At 36.2% G+C, this 22,824-nt stretch overlaps 1 protein-coding gene across 1 annotated transcript; it reads right to left on the reverse strand.

Annotated features, from left to right (window-relative positions):
• Window positions 1-1,463: 1,463 nt before the first annotated feature.
• SOD1 (superoxide dismutase 1) lies at window positions 1,464-20,166 on the reverse strand. Its single transcript, XM_074300669.1, has 5 exons — window positions 19,902-20,166; window positions 6,245-6,338; window positions 3,959-4,028; window positions 2,906-3,023; window positions 1,464-1,673 (listed from the first exon to the last, which is right to left on the reverse strand). The coding sequence occupies exons 1-5, from the start codon at window positions 19,974-19,976 to the stop codon at window positions 1,566-1,568; spliced, it is 465 nt and encodes a 154-aa protein (XP_074156770.1). The 5' UTR covers window positions 19,977-20,166; the 3' UTR covers window positions 1,464-1,565.
• Between the last annotated feature and the right edge of the window lie 2,658 nt (window positions 20,167-22,824).

Below are 22,824 nucleotides of genomic sequence, written 5' to 3' on the forward strand. Positions count from 1 at the left end.
GGCATTTTTATTATGTTCCTGCATTTGCAGAATAAAGGAGAAAATCCTGTTTACATAGCTGTGAACTTAAAATTCCATGTGTTCAAAAATTCTTTACTGTTTTGTTTCATTCATGTTGGAGCCATTCAATCACCTGAAAGGATATTTACATGAAAGACTGAAATCATAGCCTGAAAAACAGCCATTATTCCAGTTTTGATTATTCAGAATTTACTTAATTTTTTTTTACAAGAGAAGTTCTACCATATGACACAAGTCTCTTGAATGGTGCAATGAGTACCCTATCTAGTGCTGGGCTGGCTATTATTAGAGATCAGTGAAGAGTTGCAACGTCTACTTTTCTACTTTTAAATTGTTAGTATTTTTAAAATAGTATCCAGACATTTTTACGAATTGTCGTGGCTAATGAATTTTTTAGGGAAAGGATCTAGAATGACATTTTATTGTTTGTCTGTCAAATCTGTTTTTTTTAAACTTTTTAGTCACCATCATTTGCATTTCATTCAAAACCTTGATTTGAATACATTTCATTTTAAAAGTTGCATAATGTAAACAGGATTAAAAGAGATAAGGGATAAGGACCACTTCTGGGGGGAAGAGAGAAAAAAATACCTAAGCATGCATTAAAGGCTAAGAAACCCAGAAATAACACTCCACTTCAGTGTTCTGAATTTAGTTTAACTACTAACTTGCAGAGGTGGGATTCTGCAGCATTTTACCTTATGAAAAGAGCTTGGAAACAGAATGTGCCAATTTCAGTTATATATTAATGGTACTGGGTTTACTACTAAGGCATGACTGTGGAAGAAAGGAAAAAAAATTGCTAACTTGGCAGGTAAGTTTCTTACTCTTAGCCAATATGGTTTTAAGACTTAGATTTTGGCTTAAATCAATTGTAAATAAATGGAGATTTTTACATAAAAGTAGGAATTTTACCACCTGTTATTTAAAAGCTGTTTGTTTCATGCTAGGACACCACATTATCTTGTCTTAAGCCATGGCAGGAGGATATATACTCTATACTCTTTGTCCAAGAAAACTATCCTTTTATTGGACCTAAATATTGGTCCATTATGAGCCAGCTGCTAGAAACAGGTTTCTCAGGGTTTTTTTTCTAAAAAAGGCAATTAGATATAAATAATACATATATCCCTGTCTTGCCTCATTAGATTTGCCACACAAATGATACTTGATATCAGCCTTCCCAAGGCCTAAGAGAGCTAAATTCTACTCTGAACTGTTCCAACGAAGCTCACTTTAAAGAAACATTTGTATATCTAATGTTTGAGACCAGCCTTAAAGTTTGATAAATTCAAACAAAATTATGCCAGACAACTAAGTTTAATTCCCAGAAATAATATTCCACAGTCAGTGCTGCATTTTAATTAATTATAGGTTGTTTGAAATTTTATATAAATCTGTATGAGATATTTGAACAAAGCAATTAAAAGTTTCACACAAGCTTTGACTTAAGATTAGTGTTTAATGGTCTTGCCAAGTACATTTATACATGTAATCATCCACATCTTTGTATTCCTAGGTAAGTTATATCCTAGGAAAATGATTTACTTAGCAATCCCAATTACGCCACAAGCTAGGCGAGGTCCAGCATTTCCAGTTTTTTCACTCTCTTCATTTCCCCCTTTGCCCAAGTCATCAGCTTTCTCATGGACCTAAAAAAAAAATAAAAATAAAAAAATGTTTTTTTAAGAGGCAGTTTAAGAAAATTAAGCTATATGCTAAGTGGCTACTACACACGTTTTTTTCTCCCTAATCCCTGAGAGGTAAGACCCTCATGTACATAGGTCAAGGGGCATGTCAAGTGAACCTTTAGTGATTAATGAATACTTAAATATATACAGTAACCTTTTTTTTAGAAAAACAAGCCTGTAACATTTAATAGGATTTGTTATAGGTTGTGTTGTGGTATACCTAAATAAAATTCTGTCTTACGACAGTTTGCTACTATAATAAAGGAAATTAACAAGTTAAAAATCTAGAGCATATTGATCCTAGACTTCCATAATACCAAAGAAATTATAATGATTTTCTAATACTATTTGCACTATATATCAAATACAAATTGAGGGAACAAGTCAAATTGGGCTCAAAATCTATTGAAATGTTAAGATAGCATAGCAGAACAGAACCGAACAGAACCCAGAGATACTCCTTAAACTATCTGAAAGAATATTTTCATTATTCATTCTGATTAATTTTTCATTTTTACTAAAAGTAAAATGGACTAGCATCTCCCCCATATTTTGAGCAGTGTGGTAACTTTAGTAGTCAAAATAAAAACGGTAGGGGAGGGAAGGATTTGAATACTGGCAGATCAAACAGCAAAATTTGCTATTTGAGTTGTTTGGATATTAAACTAACTATGGCATTAAGATTTAGCAAATACCCCAAATTTCAAAATTAATATTTTAATTTAGATCCAGTACAGTCCTCTTTTCCTACCCTTATTTTCACTCCAAATTTAAAAATTTCCAAATGTTTAGTTTTCTAAGGCTTTAACAATTTACCTTTAACTGATTCTGAATGAGGAATTAGCATTTAACCTCTATAGTACAGTGACCAAGGTCATTGTTTTTGTTCCCTTTCACTGTGAGCATTGATTTTTAGCATAATTTTAATTGCTGAAATATGAAAACAAGTTAAAACATGAGTCCTCAGTCTCATTATTAGGAATCTTTTAAGAGTTGGGGTGGCTGGACTAGTGTATGAAGAAACTCCCTCTAGTAATGCAGGTCAGCACCTTCTAGTTTAAAGAGCTGCTTAGAGCAGTCAAAGGTTAAGTGACATACATACCCAGGGCCACAAGGTCTATATGTATTAGGACAGGTACACGTGTGCACATACAAACACTTGATATTTACTAAGTATCCACCATAGTACTTACCACCATTGTACGGCCAATGATAGACATTGGTCCTGAAAGTTGAATTAAAGAATCTTTCATAGACACTGTTGCCACACCATCTTTGTTAGCAATCACGTTGCCAAGGTCTCCAACATGCCTATGGATCACAAAAAAAGGATCTTAAGAAGTTTTCAACCAAGTGTTTCCAAGTTTAAAGTCAGACCCTATCTGCCAGGATGAAATTATCTATTGTATTTGGTCAACTAAACACTGATCAAATAAGAATAGTCAGGTAACAATCCAGATACAGGAAGCTGAAAAAAATAAAATAAAATCCCTCGACTAATCTAGTCAAACTTTAAAGAGTCAAAGTAACATTAGATGGAAAGTTTTTGTTTTTTGGGGGGAGGGAAAGGAAGAGGGGAAATGGGTAAGAGTGATTGTAGATTCTTCCTAATAACCAAGAGAAGGAACTATTGATCAAAGTTTAGTTTATCCTATGAATAAGAAGTAGTGAATTATTAAGGTTTTCACCCTGATATCAAATCAGTCCTTACAGGACTGAATCTTGTAAGTTTTCCTTTTAAACCATCTACTTTTCCTATTTCCAGGAAAAAGTGGAAATTGGAAATTTCATCCAGTTTGAATGGTATTAGTTTCATCAATTATAGGCCTTGATGTTCACAGACTTCCTCCCTCCCCCATGCTTTAAAAATGGTGGTTGGTTTATTCTAATGTCTGACAATACTATATATTCATGTCATTTCCTCTATTTGTTTCATTTGACATTGTGTTCTGTATTAAATAAAACATGATAAAAAGAAAGCCCTCTTAATTTGTGCTCCCATTTGTGATCATTTTAGTCCCCACAGCACTACACTAAAAATGGGGGAGAAATGATGCGTTCTTGCTGCTTTGCTAACTGGAAAGATGGAAGAAAGAACACTTCTAAAATTCCAATTCTATAGGATTAAAGGGAAATTCACCATCATGTCAGTCCTACAAAAATAATATTCTAGAGAGAGACCTGAATCCAACTCTCATTTTGCAAATTAAAAGACCTCAGCGAACCTGACAGTTCTTATCACTTACCTTTCTTCATCCTTTGGTCCACCATGTTTTTTGGAATGAGGATTAAAGTGAGCACCTGCACTGGTACATCCTATTAGTAAAAAGAAAGACTATAATCAAGACTTCAAAATAAATTATTCTATAAAGATCTAATCATACACAAAATTGTTAATAAGTAAACTTAACTGAATACTAGTTACCTACCAAAAGTAGAACTCCTTTTTAAGTTCAATTCTAGTTTTAAAGAAGAAAAATCCATATGGTTTTTTTTTTTTTTTTAAAAGCTTTCAACTTTCTTACCAAGTTCTTCTCAAGTACTTTAGGTTCAATATTTTGTAAGTTAAATGATCCAAAAAAGGTATTGTTCACCATTTTAAAGAAGCAAAAATTGTTTCTAATTTTGTTAACCATTTAAATGAAAGCAGCATAACTATAACTCATTAAAAATCATTTGAACATAATACTAATTTTAAAGAAATCATGTTATAAAGACCTATTATCTCAAGATCCAACATCTCATAACTCCACTTGGTTTAATTCTTCTATATTAAAATATAGTATGAATTACATATTAATCCAAACTTACTGTCTTTTCCTCCTAGACTAATATAATTTGAAATGGCAAACCACCACAGAATCTTTGCCAAGAAAACCCCAAATGGGTTCACAAAGTTGGATACAACTAAACAATTAAAAAAAAAATCTCAATACATAAAGTAGGATTAAATCCCTTTCACATAACTTTAGGCAAATTCTTTTACAATACTGGGCTTTAACTTCCTTGTGTAAAATAAGAAATTTTGACATTATAAAATCAAAGTGCTAAGAAAGCAAAAGATCCCTATACTTTTCCAAAGCATGAACTATTTTAGAGGAAAGTCGATCATCTCTCCAAATAAAAATTCTGGTAAGCAGAAACAATGGTCTGCCACTGGAATAGGAGGGGAACTACCACCTGCTTGGATTCAGGAGGAATGCATTTCCTAGCAGCTTGACTGAAGCAAATACTCTTAACTTACCCCTATAACTGCTAGCATTTAAACCAGTGGTCCTCAAACTTTTTAAATAGGGGGCCAGTTCACTGTCCCTCAGACTGTTGGAGAGCTGGACTATAGTAAAAACAAAAGCTCATACTCTATCTCCGCCCCTCAGCCCATTTGCCATAACCTAGAGGGCTGCATCTGGCCCGAGGGCCATAGTTTGAGAACCCCTGATTTAAATTATAGCTTTCTGATTAAGACACTTCCAGCATTGTGTAATCTCCCATTGGGAGAGCTAAAACTTCAAAGTAAGTAACAAATCAGGATAGAGTGGCTTAAAGAAGGGTAATTTTTTCAATAGAACAAATTAATGTTCCTTATTCAAATTGTCAAACATTTAAAAAGTACTATCAATATAAGAGTCAAGTGAATAGATAAATTATCCATAGGATAATTTAATAGTGATATGTGATTATACTGAGCTAATTTTTTTTTATTTTGAAAACATGCATGGATTATTTTTCAACACTCCAAAACCTTGTGTTCCAAATTTCACCCCCTTCACTTCACCCTCCCTCCCCTAAATGGCCAAGTAATCCAATATGTTACACATGTGCAATTCTTCTATACATATTTCTATAATTATCATGCTGTACAAGAAAAATCAGATCAAAAAGGGAAAATGAGAAAGAAAACAAAATACAAGCAACAAAAAAAGTGAAAATACTAAGTTTTGATCCATACTTGGTTCCTACAGTCCTCTTTGCATTTGAGCTAATTTTCTAATGGTGATATTCCATAATGAAGTTGAAGAAGATATCTTTCTTAAAATCACTAAATTTTGCATTTTTAAGTCCCTTAATTACACTTCACCCAATGCCAAATTAGAAGCCAACACATTCTAAAGCAATAAGGGACTAAATTTGTTTTTACTAAGCATATTATGAAAGGAATAAAAGGCACACATAAGAAACTGAGCAAAGCAATACCAAAAAATGGCTGATATCTCTCCCCACTTTCCTTTATTAAATGTTGCTACAAATGAATAGCCATATGTGGCTACCTAAAAGGCAATAAATGTCTTCAGACAACAGATCACCAGGGCAACTATGCTTTATGAATGTAAGGTTGGCTTTTTTTTGACCTTCAACTTTCATCAACCAAATAAGACTCATCTTAATATTTAAATTTTACTTTATCTATATAAGCATCCATTGCAAGGCAAAACAATGATGGCACCATTTGAATTAGGTGGTTTTCCGTCTACATTATTTTCCTGACAAGCTATAGCAGCCCAACAAATTGCACATAAATTAAAAAAACCTACCTTGAGTGTTATCACCAAATTCATGGACATGGAATCCATGATTTCCTTCAGCTAATCCTTTAATGCTTCCCGATAGCTCCACAGGCTCCCCAACCTTTATTCAAAGAAAGATCTGATTAGTTTGAAATAACTAAATTAACAAGTCATCTGAAAGGTTCATTTGTTCTATGACATTAATAGAATGTCAGATATATTATTTTTTAACAGTAACTCTATACTATTATAGGATACCTATAGGATAAGGAACCAATAAATATAATCAAATAAAGCTTAAATTATCTGTCTGCCTCAGATTAAAAATGCCTCAATCTGCACTCCTCATCTATCAGCACATTCCATTATGGATCCTCCAGAATTGTGGTCAGTGACTACACTGACCAAAATTAAGTCTTTAAAAGTTACTTGTCTTTACATCAGTAATGTACCCCCCTTTTAGGGTCATGCCAAAACTTTTCATTTCTACCTCTACATCATCTCAGCTTTCTCTACTTTATATATTCCCTCCTGAACTACTACAATATCTTCTTACTTTCCTATCTCCAGTTTCCACTCCATTCCAATTTATCCTCCAGAGATTTGCCAAACTGAATTTGCTAAAAAGCACAGATTTGACTGTCAGTTCCCTAATTCGACAAAATATAATGATTGACTATCTACTATCTCTTTTGGTATTCATACCTAGTAGTGGCATTGTTAGGTCAAACTAGATGCATGAATTTATAGCCCTCAAGGCACAGATCATCTTTTGATCATTTATCAATTAGGGCATGACATAAAAAAAATTTTTTTTGATACATTTCCCTCTATTTTTGAGAAATGGGACTTGGTCAGAGAAACTTGCTTCAGAATTCTTTTTACAATTAATAACTGTTAACTATCCTTCCCCAATTTATTCTCTCTCTCCTTTCACCCTACCTGTTCTCAAAAATGTTAGTGACATTACCTCTCCTATTATGTCCTTTCTTTTATCCCCCTCTCAGTTCTCTTATCCCATTCCCATCCCACTTCCCTATAGGGTAAGATAAATTCCTATACCTATATTAAGTGTATGTTATATTTCCACTTGGAGACAACTTTGATGACAATACATGGTTCACTCACTCATCTTCATTCCCCTACTTCCCTCCACTGTAAAAGCTTTTTCTTGCCTCTTTTTATGGCAATTAATTTGTACCATTCTAATTCTCCCTTTCCCTTTCTCCCAACTTATTCCTTTTGCCCTTTAATTTTATTTTTTAAAAGATATTATCCCTTCACATTCAACTCACCTGTGCCTTCTGTCTATATATTCTGCTTCTAATCACTGAGTTACAAATATCATCCTCTCATGTAGGAATATAAATGGATAAACACTATATTAAAGTCCTTTGTGATAGCACTTTCCTGATTTTCTCCTTATGCTTTTCCTGAGTCCTGTATTTGAAAATCAGATTTTCCATTCAGCTCTTGTCTTTTCATCACAAATGCTTATTATGTTTCTTAGCATGAGACACTAAATGGTTTTTATTCCTTTTCACTTTTCTGTAATATTTCTCTACCCTCTAAACTCTTGACATAGGTTCAGATACTGCAGATTCCTTTTTTGCTTTCACAAGAAAACCTTTTTTGGGGGGAGGGAGGATTTGTTTGTTTTTAAGTAAGGAAAACTTTATCTCCCTGATAACCCAGAGGCAAGTTTTTCAAGCCAAACCATAGATTAATCAAGTTATAATAAGTTTTAATTCATGGATATATACCATGCTGAAAAGATACTGTAGCTAATCAATCAGAACAAAGCAAAGTTTATAAAGTGGTTCCTCTTTTAACTAAATACAAAATAAAGAGATCCTGCAGTGCTGGCACTACTTGAACAGAAGATTTATATTAAAGGGGCCATCTACTTTGTCTAGACTCATCAGGTGTCAATGTCCCCAGCATTGCCAATCAGTCAATCAACAAGGTTATATTTGCACTTATCACAAACTATGTAAATGTTGAGATACAAAGCTTATATTCTAGTAAGGGAAACAAACAAGGTACAGACATTGTAAATGGGAGGTAATTTTAGAAAAAAGACACTAAAACCAATCAATATATCCTCCCACACATATCATACATGCAAACAAAACCCAACAATATGCAATCTTCCACATCTGTAGAACCTCACTTCTGCAAAGTAATTAAGGAAAGTGTTTTCTCATAACTCTTTATTAAGATCAAGTTTATTATTTCTTATAGTTCGCCAACATTCAAGATATTCAACATCGATAATTATTTTGTCATTTTTTTTCCATTTACAATGCATATAATTTTAATTTATTTTTTTCAAATAAAATACTTTTCTCCCCTTGCTACTGTCTCTCCATGGGGAGTAATGAAGAGAAGGAAGAAAAAAGTATACAGTTGGGGGGGGAGAACTAAGTATATATAATCAAATAAAGCTAAAATTATCTGTCTGCCTCAAATTAAAAATGCCTCAATCTGCACTCCTCATCTATCAGGAAATGGGTTGCACATCCCATTATGGATCCTCCAGAATTGTGGTCAGTGATTACACTGACCAAAATTAAGTCTTTAAAAGTTACTTGTCTTTACATCAGTACTGTATGAACTATTCTCCTGGTTCCAATATTTCACTGTGTTAAATCATATAAACCAGTCCAAGTTTCTCTGAAATTGATTCCCTCATTTCTTACATCACAACTGTATTCCATTACAACAACATAACAATGATGATAGCATTTACATAGTGCTTTAAGTTACCGATATATTATTATCCCTATTTTACAGATGAGGAAACTGAGGCAAAGAAAGATTAAGTGAGAATCAGAGAAAATCTGAACTTGGGGGTTACTAAATTCAGAGATCTTAACTACTGTGCAATCTACATGCCATTCAAATAACATTGTCATTCCCCAATTAATGGGCAGCTTCTAAGTTACTGATTCTTTGTGATCACACATAAACCAAAAAAATAATCTAGGCTAAGTCCTTTCTAGGACTAAGCTCACATGAAGGACTCTCTCCCTTGTAGTATTTTCCTTTTAATAGTGTCTTCTTACCATAGATAATTCTGATTAGTCTGCTAAACTCCTTTATAGCTCTAACTACCAGTCAATGGCATATTCCTTTAACAGATTCTCCCAAATTATTCCTCTCTTTGGTAACTTTTCTTGTCTCTATTTCATACACAATTCCTAGTTCCTATTTTACCTCTTATTTTATCTGTAATCCCTTCTCCTAAATAAAACCACATTTTGGCAAAGGGGGGGGGGGGAAGATGTTCAAATTATTTGTCCTTTTATTCTTTGATCTCCTAAGGACAAAGACCTATAGGTGGAACTTCTGGGTCAAAGGGTATGCTATTTAGTAATTTCAGGGGAATAGTTCCAAACTGGTTTGATTTCTTTGGTTTTTATTTCACTTCGCATTAATTCACCAGTCTTTCCAATTGCTGCTCTGTATTAGCAAAGTCTAAAAAATCACTTTATAAAGCTAGAAAAGACATTTTAGAATTTAATCCATTTGACAGTCCTGCCAATTATATCTCCAATCTCTCTCAAAAATAAATCCCCTTCCTTTCATACTGATACCACTGTAAAATCAGTTTCTTTAACTCTTCCTTGAACTTTTCTTACTACCTCACTACTCTGCCCTCATCCTTTATATCAATCTAAAACTACTACCAAAATAATCTTCCCAGAGTCCTGACATTTTCTTTTTAACCGTTTCCAACTGTAAATGGTCTTACTTCATAACAGGAATAAACACAGGAATTTAAAATCTCTACAATATATTTCCAATCTACATTTCCAGCCTTACTTCACATTATTCCACTTCACTCTGGCTATGTTTTAAAATTTGTTATTACCTACTCTGTGCATTCAATAGACTGAATACAATCTTGTTTCTGTCCTTCTCTTCCCTCAACGCTCAGCTCTAGTATAATCTCCTCTCCATGAAGATTTCTTTGATTTTCTTCTTCAGTTGAAAGGGAGTTCTTCAAAAGGGCTAATCACAAAATAGATAGTCAAATGATATGAAAAGGCAATTTTCAAATGTATCAACAAAACTGCTCCAAAAAACTAATCATTAAAGAAATATAAATTAAAACAAATCTGAGGTTACACCTTTTATTCAGACTAGAAAACACCACACAAAAAAGTAACAATTTTTGAAAGATCTGCTGTGAATTGGTCCAGAAATAGGTCCATATCCTTAAGGAAATCAAATCAAGGAAGAAAGGACCCATATGTATAAAAATAATTATAGCAACTCCTTATGTAGTAGCAAAAACTGAAAACTAAGGAGGTGCCCATCAACTAGGGGATGGCTAAACAAATTGTAGTATAGGAATATAATGAAATAGTATTGTGCCATAAGAAATGGTGAATGGGACAGTTTTGGACAAACCTAAGACCTACATGAACTGATTCAAATGAAATGAGCAGAACTCACTTCACATCATTTATATCACAATACATCATAACAATTTAAGTTTATACAATAATATATAAAGAAAAACAACTTTTAAGGACTTGAGATCTCTGATCAATAACCATGATAACCAGATAAAACATGCTACAAAAAACCTCACTATTTAACAAAAATTGTTGAAAAAAACTGGATAATAGTACTGTAGAAATGAGGCATTGAACATCATCTAATATCCTATAAGATAAGATCAAAACGCGATGATTTAGACATGATACTAAAAGCAAATTAGGAGAACAAGGAATTGTCTATCAGATCTGTGGAGAAGAAAGAAATATATGGGCCCCCCCCCCCAAAAAAAAGGGTAATTTTGATTACATTAAAGTGAAGTTTTTGCATAAACAAAACCAATTCAAGTTTAGAAGGGAAACAGAAGGCTGGGGAAACTTTTACAGTATCATTTCTTATATATGGAATTAACTCGAATTCCTAATACAACTCATCCTCCAATTGATAAATGATCAAAGAATATGAACAATTTTCAGATGACAATTAAATCCATTTATAGTCACATAAAAATGCTCTAAGTCACTATTAGAGAAATGCAAATTAAGACAACTGTGAGATGCCACTTCACACATCTCAAATCAGCTAAGATGACAAAAAAAGATAATAAAATGTTGGAGGGGATGTAGAAAAACTGTGACACTAATACATTGTTGGTGAAGGTATGGTGAGTGACTACTATTCTGGAGGGCAATTTGCAACTATGCCCAAAGGGCTAGCAAACTGTATATACCCTTTGATTCAGCAGTATCTCTACTTGGCTTATATCCCAAAGAGATCTTAAAGGAGGAAATGTATGCAGAAATGTTTATAGCAGCCCTTTTTGTAGTGGCAAGAAACTGGAAACTAAGTGGATGCCCATCAGCTGGAGAATGGCTAAACAAGTTATGGTATATAAATGTTATGGAATATTATTATTCTTTAAGAAATGATCAGCAGGAAGATTTCAGAAAGGCCATGAACTGATGCTAAGTAAAGTCAGCAGAACCATGTCAACAGCAAGATTATACGATGATCAATTCTAATGGATGTGGCACTTTTCAACGATGAGGTGATTCAGGCCAGTTCCAATGATCTTGACACTCTGAAAGAAGACTGTGGGAAATGAGTGTGGATCACAACATAGTATTTTCACCTTTTTTGTTGTTTGCTTACATTTTTTTCTCTCATTTTTCTCTTTTTTGATCTGATTTTTCCTGTGCAGCATGATAATTGTGGAAATATGTGTAGAATTGCACATGTTCAACATATATTGGATTCCCTGCCAGGGGAAGGGAGGAAAAAAATTTGGAACACAAGTTTTTACAATGGTGAATGTTGAAAATTATCTATGCATATGTTTTGAAAATAAAAGTTTTAATTAAAAAAATCAGGAGGGAAAAAAGAATGTATAGTTCAAATTCCCACAAGACTCACTGGTATAGCCCTACTACAAAACTCCTCTCTCCTTCCCAGGATACCATACTTTTCCCTAAACCAAGCATCTTTTGTTTATTTCATTGTCCATATCCCACTGTAAGATCAGTGTTAAGTACTGTTATTTTCATTTTTCAAAGACAGTAGTAAGGGTAAAATAAATGAAATGACTTGCCTTTGCCTAGCTGGTGGGAAAGTGGCAAAGCCAAAACTGGGGGAAAAAACAAACAAACTGGAACACTAATACATTGTTGGTGGATGGGGGATGAATGATCCCACCATTCTAGAAAGCAATTTGGAACTATGCCCAAACAGCTATCAAATTGTGCATACCTTTAGATCCAGCAGTCTTTACTGGGTCTGTATTCTAAAAAAAATCATAACAAAGAGGAAAGGACCCACAGGTGCAAAAATGTTTGCAGCAGTTCTTTTTGTAGTAGCCAAGGAACTGGAAATTGAGTGGATGCCCATGAGTTGGTGAGTGGCTGAATAAGCTATAATATATGAATGTAATGCAATATTATTGTTTTATAAGAAATGAGCAAGATGATTATAGAAAAGCCTAGAAAAACTTACATGAACTGATGCCGAATGAACAACCAAGAGAACACTGTACAGAGTAACAAGATAATGTGATGATCAACTGTGATAGACTTGGCTCTTCAACAATGAAGTGATTCAAGGCAACTCCAATGGACTTATGATGAAAAGTGTCATTTGCATCCAGAGAGAGAACTATGGAGATTAAATTGAATGAAAGCACAGTATTGTCATCTCGCTTTTTTATTATTGTTTGCTTGGGGGTTTTTTCTCATTTTTTTTTTTACCCCTTTGATCAGATTTTTCTTGTGCCGCATGACAAATATGAAAATATTTTAGAAGAAATGCACATGTTTAACTTACATCAGATTGCTTGCTGACTTGGAGAGGGCGGAGGGAGGGAGAAAATTTTAGAACACAAGGCTTTGCAAAGGCAAATATTAAATACTATTAAAAATGAATGTTGAAGGATGATTTCAGAAAGGCCTGGAGGGACTTACATGAACTGAAGCTGAGTGAAATGAGTAGGACCAGGAGATCACTGTATACTTCAAGAATGAGATGAATCAAATCAGTTCCAATAGAGCAGTAATGAACTGAACCAGCTACACCCATCGAAAGAACTCTGGGAGATGACTATGAACCACTACATAGAATTCCCAATCCCTCCAATTTTGTCCACCTGCATTTTGGATTTCCTTCACAGGCTAATTGTACACTATTTCAAAGTCCGATTCTTTTTGTACAGCAAAACAACTGTTTGGACATGTATACATATATTGTATTTAATTTATACTTTAACATATTAACATGTATTGGTCAACCTGCCATGGGGGGAAGGGAAGGAGGGGAAAAATTAGAACAAAAGGTTTGGCAACTGTCAATGTTGTAAAATTACCCATGCATATATCTGGTAAATAAAAACTATTAAAATATTTTTTAAAAAAGAATATTAAAACTATCTTTACATCTATTTAGAAAAATAATATACTATTAAAGAAAAGAATTGCACATGTTTAACCTATATCGGATTGCTTGCTGTCTTGGGGAGGGAAGAGAAGAGGGAAGGGAAAAAAATTTGGAACACAAACTTTTTACAAATTGAAACAAATGTTTAAAATTATTTTTGCATGTATTTGGAAAAATAAACTACTACTGAGTTATTTTTTAAAAACATGCATGTCACCATCTCCTAACAAAGGTGTGATGGCTTCAAGATGCTTAATGAAACATACATTTTTGGTTATCTCCAGTGCAGTAATTTGTTTTGCTTGACTCTGCGTATTTATCCCAAGAGTTTTCTTTTTCTTGTGTTCACATGGGGAGGGGATATTAGTTGAGAGAGGGAAAATGTTAATTGAAAAAAGTTACAATTCCCACCCCCCAATAAATTATTAGATTTTTGACAGCATGACCCATATGAATCTTCACCTTTGCAATGCCAGAGACAAAATGAGATAAGATAAAAACTTAAGTATAAGCCAATACAAAATTTATTTTGGCTTTTTGTAGTCCTTCAAAACATAGCTTCCCCTATCTACCTTCCCAAGTCTTCTTAAAACATATATAGCTTCAATTTAGTGAATTAGAGTTTTTTGTTCATTAGATAATTTAGGCTTTTTCAAGTCTCTATTCATTATTAAAAAAAAAAATCCATCCATGGCTGTTTACATAATTTTTTTTCGAGGCTGGGGTTAAGTGACTTGCATAGGGTCACACAGCTAGGAAGTGTTAAGTGTCTAAGACCAAATTTGAACTCGGGTAACTCCTGAATTCAAGGCTGGTGCTCTATCCACTGAGCCATCTAGCTGCCCCGTTTACATAATTTAATTTCAACAAGCAGAATGTAAACTTATCCTCATAATCAGAAAAGCAGCACTGATAAATCATAATTAACACTGAATTGAAGATGAGAAGCCCTAAGCGCTAGAGAAATGGTAGTTTGCTATCAAGAACATTGGATTTAGAGCCTAAGAATTCTAATAGTTTCAATAGTTTTTTCTGAGCCTCATCTTTGAAACAAATTCCATACCAAAAGAGGGAATCACCTACCACTTTGGGAGGGAATGGGTTCCTTCATATAGTAATTCTTCAAGGGAAGACTAATTACTTGTGGGGTGTATTATAATCAAAAATATAATTAAAAATAATCTTTTTGGGTATGGATTTGACTAGATGGATACTAAAGCCCCTTCCAGGTCTAAAATTCTAAGATAAGAATACTTATAAGCACCTATCTCACAGGACCATTGTGAGAATTAAATGAAATGGTGAATATTAAAATGATTTGCAAATCTTAAGTACTAAATAAATGTCAGCTGCTAATTTTAAAAGACAATTTAAGAACATAGATATATTCTTCGTTTCATAGAACTATAGCACTTCAGAAGTAGATAGGACCTAGGACTTCATTTAATGCAAACCTCATTTTTTTTTTTCAAAAGAAAACTAAGCCCTACAAAATTTGTGTCTTGTTCAAGTTAGTAACATCACCAAGATCAGAGAGGCCAATCTTACTTATTCCCAACATATTCCAATATGCCATGCAAATATTGTATAAATGTAAAATAAAATATGCATGGCAAACACTTAATTTTTTTTATTCATAAATACAGATATTTATTGATATATGAATAACACAATTTAGCATAGTATAAATGGTTACATGGTAAGCTAACTAAAGCAAAGGATATGATTGTGCTCTCTGTAACATTTCTAAACATAAGATACCTTGCTGTTTCTCAATCAAGATTGGCTCCAAAACTTTTCATGGGAAAGATATCTAAATTCTATATTTAGTAACTTTAAAGCTTTTATGTGAGACTATAATGTGAGAAAATAGCAGAGAAAAAGAATATTCAAAAAATGTACATACTCTGTTCTATGGTTAATGGAAAAGACACAGGGGGGAAAAAAAGGCAAAAAGAAGCCAGTCAATTTTCTTGTTCTTAGATTGTTAGCTACTTGAGGGCAGGAAGCTATGTTAACAAATATTAGGAACACAATTTTTTTTTTTTTTAATAAAACATTCTGCACAGGGAACACTAAGTATTTGCTGACTGATTTAAACAGGCTAAACTTTGACTATTAAGAAACCATTATTTATCAAGCTAATCTTACCAGGTGGAAAGATGGTACAACATAGCCACAGAAACCTGTTCTACCACCAACCAGATCCTTGCTGCAGGTAAATATCCTATCCCTATCTACACTTAATTTGTTTGAAAAAGTTTTACCAAGATTTTAATTCTTAGTATATTTATTAAAGCTTGCCTTATATCTACAACTCAAAAACAATCCCAAATTAATGACTTGCACCATATGTTATACTGGCATTGTTCAAATAAGCTATTTTGCCTTAATCAAAAATTAGTCCTTGAGTTTTTGGTGAGCCTGGTTTCCTGACTTTATAATAAGTGCTTCTTAAGTGCTATCTAATCCTCATTTGCTAATGCTTTGACTTAAGTTTTAGAAATATCAGTATAAATGAAAATGTACAACCATGCAAATACCCATTTCTTATCTCCTCTGATCACCATTTATCTGCTTTGGACATAACTATCATGCTTTTTTTCTGACACCTTTGCCTTTTTCTGTGATAGATAAGATAGACTACTTATTAAGTACTTTCTATGCTATAGGCACTATAGGCAAGCAAGTCTTTGCTCTTAAAGAATTTACTTTTAAATAGGAGAAAGCAGCTAATATAGCAATAGAAAGAGGCAATCACCATTAAGGAAAGACAAGCCTCAGGATTGAGGATTTAGAGAAACACCAAAAAAGGAGAGAAGACGCTGTCATCTCCAGAAAGTATAGAGGCAAGAAATCACTGTCAGTGATCCAAAGAGGTTTTTTCTTATTTTCATATCTTTTTGTTGTGTATTTTAAAAATTATGTTATTCTCACTAAAATGAACACCACTTTTCTTTATTCTGTTTGTTCATTTTATACTATTTTAGATGAATTAAAAAATTATTTCTCCCACCAATGTTGCATGTTTAAATAATCAAAGAAAGGAGGGGCAACTAGATGGTCCAGTGGATAGAGCACCAGCCCTAAATTCAGGAGGACCAGAGTTCAAATCTGGTCTCACACTTCTAAGCTGTGTGACTCTCGACAAGTCACTTAACCCCAATTGTCTCAAAAAACAAAACAAAAAACTCCCAACAACAACAAAAAACAAAGAAAGAAAACAATTGGTGTTTTAATATGAGACTGGTTTTGTGTGTGTGTGTGTGGTTTTTTTTTTGGATTGGGTAAAAGAGGTCATTCTCTGCCTCATTTTTTACAGTCTTAATCACTGAATGGGTGCAACCTCAGTCAAACTGAGATCTGTTAAAGACATTGGCTTAAAAAGGCCAATGTCTCCCAATGCATCCAGGCCCAATTCCAGATCTACATTCTGCCACTGGACTCAGATGGCTCTGGAGAAGGAAGTGAGGCTGATGACTTGGCACAATACTCTCTTACTTAAATTCAACTCACCTTCATGCCATGGTCTTAACCATCCTACTCCTTACTAAGGGTGAGATGTGTAAATTATAAGTAAACTCTTTGTGCCTCATCTGTAAATGAAAACAGTTTTCATCTATAAAATTCCTGCTTTAAAACATTATGATCCTAATATGAACTTTGCTGTTTACAATTATGTAACTGGACAAGTCAGCTTCTACAATTTCTTAATTTCTTCTTTCATAAGAATCACATTCTTTACAGTTTTCCCAAATTATTTATTACTTTTTACATTGAGTTCCAAATTGTCTCCATCCTTCTAATTTCCCTCCCACACATTAAGAAGGCAAGCAATATATCAATTATACATGTAAAATCATGAAAAACATTTCCATATTAGTCCAGCTCCAAAAAGGAGAAGAAAGAAAAGAAAGTAAAAAGAATATCTTTAATCTGCATTGTGAGTTCATCAGTTCTCTCTCTCTCTCTGGAGGTGGATATTTTTTATTACGGATCCTTTGGAATTGTCTGGATTCACTGAATTGAGCAGAGCACCCAAGCCTTTCGAAGATGTTCAATGTTAAAATATTGTTACTGTGTACAATGTTCTCCTGATGCTCATTGCATTATGCATCAGTTCATCCAAGTCTTTCCAGGTGTTTCTCAACTCAAACTCCCTCATCATTTCTTACAGCACAAAAAAGTATCCCATCACAATCATATACCATAACTCGTCCAGCCATTTTCCAATTAATGGGGATTCCCTCAATTTCCAATTCTTTGCCCCCATAAAACAAACTGCTATAAAAATTCTGTCCTTTTCCTTTTTTCTTTGCAATACAGACTTCATAGTGAACAGATTTCTTATAAAGATAAAATAGGCTAGGAAATGTAGAATGACTTCAGTGTATAATGACTAAAATGTACAAAAAGTCTAAGTTTAAAAAAAATCTCCAGAAAGCTCAAACATTGCTAAGATAAAACTGGCTTCTTCATACTTCAATGAGGTTCAAGACGGAAGATGAAGAAGGGCACTGAGAGAAGTAAAATGGAAAGACAGGACAGATAAAAACCAAGGAAAATTTAATCCAATGAAAAGGACTCTTCCACAAAGCTAGTAAATGTTCTGAAACCTCACCCAATTTCCCCCTAAACTCTCCCACTTGGTTGACAGTACCATCTATTCTTTGCCCAGTCTTAAACTCTAGTCATTTTTGACTCTTCTTTTCTCAATCCTTCTAGTTAGCCAATCTCTGTCCTGCCTATATTCTACAATATGTTTTACACTTGAGTTGGTGTTTTTCATTCCCATTGCTGTCAGGCCCTCATTTCCTATTTTCTGAGTTATTAAAATAACGTTCAGTTGGGTTTCCCTTCACGTTGCCTATAAAACAACCTTCCTAGCAGCCAGGCTAACAACCTGACATTCAAGTCCTCTGCATTCTTCTTCCAATCTTTCATTATCATGCACATTCAGCTAAACCCACATTAAACACTCTAATCTAGACTTACTCCGAGTATCACCCGGAAACCTTGCCCCGAGACCTTTACAGTCCAGACTCCACAGTCCTGTGCACTTCCTTTTTCTCCGGACTTTCAAACCACTTCACATACCTGATACCTACCACTAGTCTTCTAAGTGGTACTCGATTTATCCAAATACATATTTCAAACATAGACACCGGCTCACCCCGCTCTAGGCTGTAAGATTAAGAGCAGCACAATCTCACAACTGGGCCAAATTCCTGAAGTTCCCTGACTCCTGTATCTCAGGTCTCCAAATAGTCTTTATCTGCGCTTTTCAGCTCCGCGGGCGGCAGCGCGGGTGCTCCCGGAGCTTGGAGCCGGGTCCCCAGTCAGCATGGGAGGGGAGGCAGGAGGGTGTGGATGCTCAGCCTCTTTTAATCCTCAACTCGTCTCTCACGGGGATTATGCTTTAAACTCGCTTAAACCAGGAAAAAGGGTGAGAACGAGTTTTTCTTCTTCTCAGAGGCGAGACTCAACTGCTTCTTAACTCACCTCCCCAATCTCCAAGGAAAAATGCAAAATAGAGTGACTGGCCTTTGGAGTCCGGTATAACTCCTTCCTAAACGGTACTACTCTTCTCCCCGGCTTCCTGCTGGCTCCCCATCTCCCGACTCTACTCTCCCAGATCGTCCCCCAATGCCTTGAACTTCCTTTCTTCCCTCAAACCACGTCCCCCTTCGTTCTAGCGCCGTCCCCTCACCCACGGCTCTCCTCAGGATCACCCCAGGCTACCTCGTTGGTGCATTTGTGGGCAAGAGCCGCGGAAAAGCAGCTCTTCAAGGCATCCCCACGCTCGGCGCATAGTAGGCGCTTAATAAGCATTAACTAAGCGACAGCCCGCAGGGCGAGGCGCCCCCAAGCCGGACAGTAGCCGACGCTCCCCCCTCTCAAGTCCTCGCTGCCCCGCCCCCCATGACTCAGCATTTAGACTCAGTAGCAATACAGATAGCTCGCCTGCAGCTCCCCGGAGGAGCGAGGTCTCCCGGCGCTTCCCGCTCCCGCCTGTTCACCCCACGCCCCGCCCCTGCCCCTGCGGCGTGGGGAGAGCAAAGGAAAGGCCGGTACCCCAAGGCAGCACAGCACATGGAGGGGGGCGGAAAGAGCCGAGATCCCACCAGGCAGTAGGGGTGGGAAGAGGGGGAGGGGAGACGCAGGTGGGGGGAGGGAACGGTCCAAGGAGAGTAAGGAGGAAGCTCCGCAAGGACAGCAAGACCCATCCTCCCAACCCTAGCTATGCCCTTGCCTGCTTCTGCTCGAAGAAAATAGTGCCCTGCACGGGGCCATCGCCCTTCAAAACGCACACAGCCTTCAGCACCATGTCTCAAGAGCAAGCGAGCGCGCGGTCCTTCCACGTCCGAGCTGGGTGCCGGAAGAGAAGAAAAAGATGGTCCGGCGAAAGGCGAGCGACCAAAGAGCAAGGGGGGTAAAATAGGCTCACCCGTAAGCTACGCAGTTGCTCTCTTAAGGGGCACGCACTGCCGTCACTCCGCCCCTCCCCGACTCCTGTCCAACCAACCAAAATGCTCCCTCCGTCAACACTCTTCCCGCCCTCCCCAAAGGCGGCCACCAATCAGGAAGGCAACTCACACCGCGCCCCCCCACCCCCACCTCACCCCGTAATGCCTCGAAATCTAAGCCCTTTGCACACCTTAGTTTGTACTTACGGTAGAAACAGCTAGAACCCTCAGTTCCTTCTCACGAGGCCTTCCACGTGAGAAGTGTGCACTTCGCTCCCACCTCGTCTCTATCCCCAGTGGCTGCAGACATCAATTAACAAAGGCCCCTATATCGCGTCTGACTGACAAAGCCTCCCTTCGTGCTGAGCCCGGGTTCTATGGGAGAGACCATAAAGAAATATAAAGTTTAAGAAAAGAAAAAGAACTAACACCAAATTTTAACTACGGTTAGGAAGGGAAGGCACTCCCAGCTGGGGGAGGAGGAGAGAAATGAAAAAAGAAGCTGCTTGACCCCTGCCCTATAGGAAAAAGGGGATTCTGGGAGCTAGAGCTGAGGAGGGAGCAACCCCACAGAGCGAAAGCACGGAGAGGGAAAATGGTGTATACTGTGTGTCTGTGAAAATGCCAACTGCGCCTCACATTGTAGGGAGGGTGGGAACACTCTGGGAGGCTGGAGAAACAGATTAGCGCCAGGCTTTTCAAAAGTGGACTTTATATTCTATCCTTCAGGCAACAGGAAGCCAGTGGAATTGTTTGCCTTAGAGGGTCACGTGATCAGGTCCTTGGCAGCTGTGTGTAGAATGGATTTACTGAGACATTTGAGGAAGATACCTATTGCAATAGTTTTGTGGAGAAGTCAATAGGCCCTGAAGTAAGGCTGAGTGGAGAGAAGGGATGGGCGAGGGGCAAGGAAGCTAAAAGTACAAGATCTGAGGTTGATTCTGTGAGATGAAGGAGACTATGGGGTCCAGTCTGGACAGAAGGGAAGTCTAGAGGATGGAAGGATTTGTGGAAGAAGAAAAGGAATTCTGCTTTGCCCACATTGAGTTTAAGATGTTTCTGGGGCATCTAGTTCTAAAATGTCCATTGGACCAGCTAGTGATACAGTTTTGAAGCTTAAGGAGAGAATTGGGTCTGAATTTATACAGGCTGTTCCCACAGCAACAGTGCACTTTCTCAGCATTCATATAGATGAGATTACCAAATTGGGGGAGGGGAGGAAAAGAGAGACAGACATACAGAGAGGAGGGAAGATGACCTAGGACCCATTAAGGGTATATTAAAGCTGACTCAAACTTCAGCCTATGTTAGTTTTTTCACCATGAACACTTGGAAAATGGCAAACACTACAAATCAGGGCTTGATTCATCATTTTGTGGGTTGCTTAGATTTAAGAAAATGATCAAGAAAAAGTTAATAATGCATATTAAACTTAAAATGGATCAAGAGCATATTTTCCCCCTCATATATCAGCTTGTTAAAAGTTTACCTGCACACTACTGCCTGAGGCAGTTCAAGCGGTGACCTGCGTAGCACTGAAACATTCACTGAGAGAGGCATAATGTGATTGAAATTAAAAAGGAGCCAGAGAAGAAATGGCCTGGGAGAAGAAACAAACAAAAAAGTCTTGTGAAATTTTAGAGAGGAGACCGTATCTAGCAAGAGAAGGGTTGATTAACAGTCCAAATAACAAAAGGCAGACAACAAATATTTAAATACACTCTGTGCTAAATGCAGAGTGAAATACAAAGAAAGGCAAAAAGATAGTTCCTGGTCTTAAAATAACTAAATAGTCTAATAGAGAAAACAACATATAAACAACGATTTGCCAACAAGCCTTGTACAAATTAATAACAAACAATAAAGCACAAGAATTAAGGGGGACCAGAAAAGACCTCCTATAAAAGGTGGGGTTTTAGCTGGGATTTGAAGGAAATTAGGGAAGTCAGGGGGCAAAGATGAGGAGAAATGAGGTCAAGAGGGATGAGGACTGAGAAAAAGACTATCAGTTTTGGCAATTAAGGGATCAGTGATAATTATGGAAAGAGAAATTTCAATTGAGTGATTAAATCCAAAGCCAAATTACAGAGGGTGGGTAGCAAATGAGAAAAGTCATGGAGTGTTGAAGTCCTATTGAAGTGATAAAGAATGTGAAAATCAGGGGCCAGGCAAAAGAATTCCTTATGAAATCTTCAAATTTATTGGTCAGAGAGACAAATGTGTATATGATTCCGATAGTACACTCTGATATTCCTGTATCTGCCCAATCCACTGAGATGCAGATAGGCCCAGATTTTGGCCACTTGTATTGTAAATAGTTGTGATACACATAGAGCAAAATTATCATACTAATGTTGTCAAGTACTTTTCTCCCAAATGCCTTTTGTGGATTGCTTTTCTTTTCCTAAGTTCAAAGGTATATCTTTGATCCATTATATAGTTTGCATTTTGCTTCAGTCACAAAGATCTTCATCTCTGTATTTAACAAATGCTATTGTTTATTGGAAGGGGAACCGTTGAGCTAAATTACTGTAAGTTTCAAAACCTGTAATGGACTCTTATCTCTCAGGTCTCTACAATGGAAACCTCATGCTTTAAAAATAAATAAATAAATAAATAAATAAATCCTAACTAAGTTTGAAAGCAAAAGGGAAGGAACCAGTAGATAGGGAGAAGATGACGATTCAAGAGAGAAGGGAAATGATGGAA

The sequence above is a fragment of the Sminthopsis crassicaudata genome, chromosome 3 (genome assembly GCF_048593235.1).
Source record: "Sminthopsis crassicaudata isolate SCR6 chromosome 3, ASM4859323v1, whole genome shotgun sequence".
NCBI classification, from domain to species: Eukaryota; Metazoa; Chordata; class Mammalia; order Dasyuromorphia; family Dasyuridae; genus Sminthopsis; species Sminthopsis crassicaudata.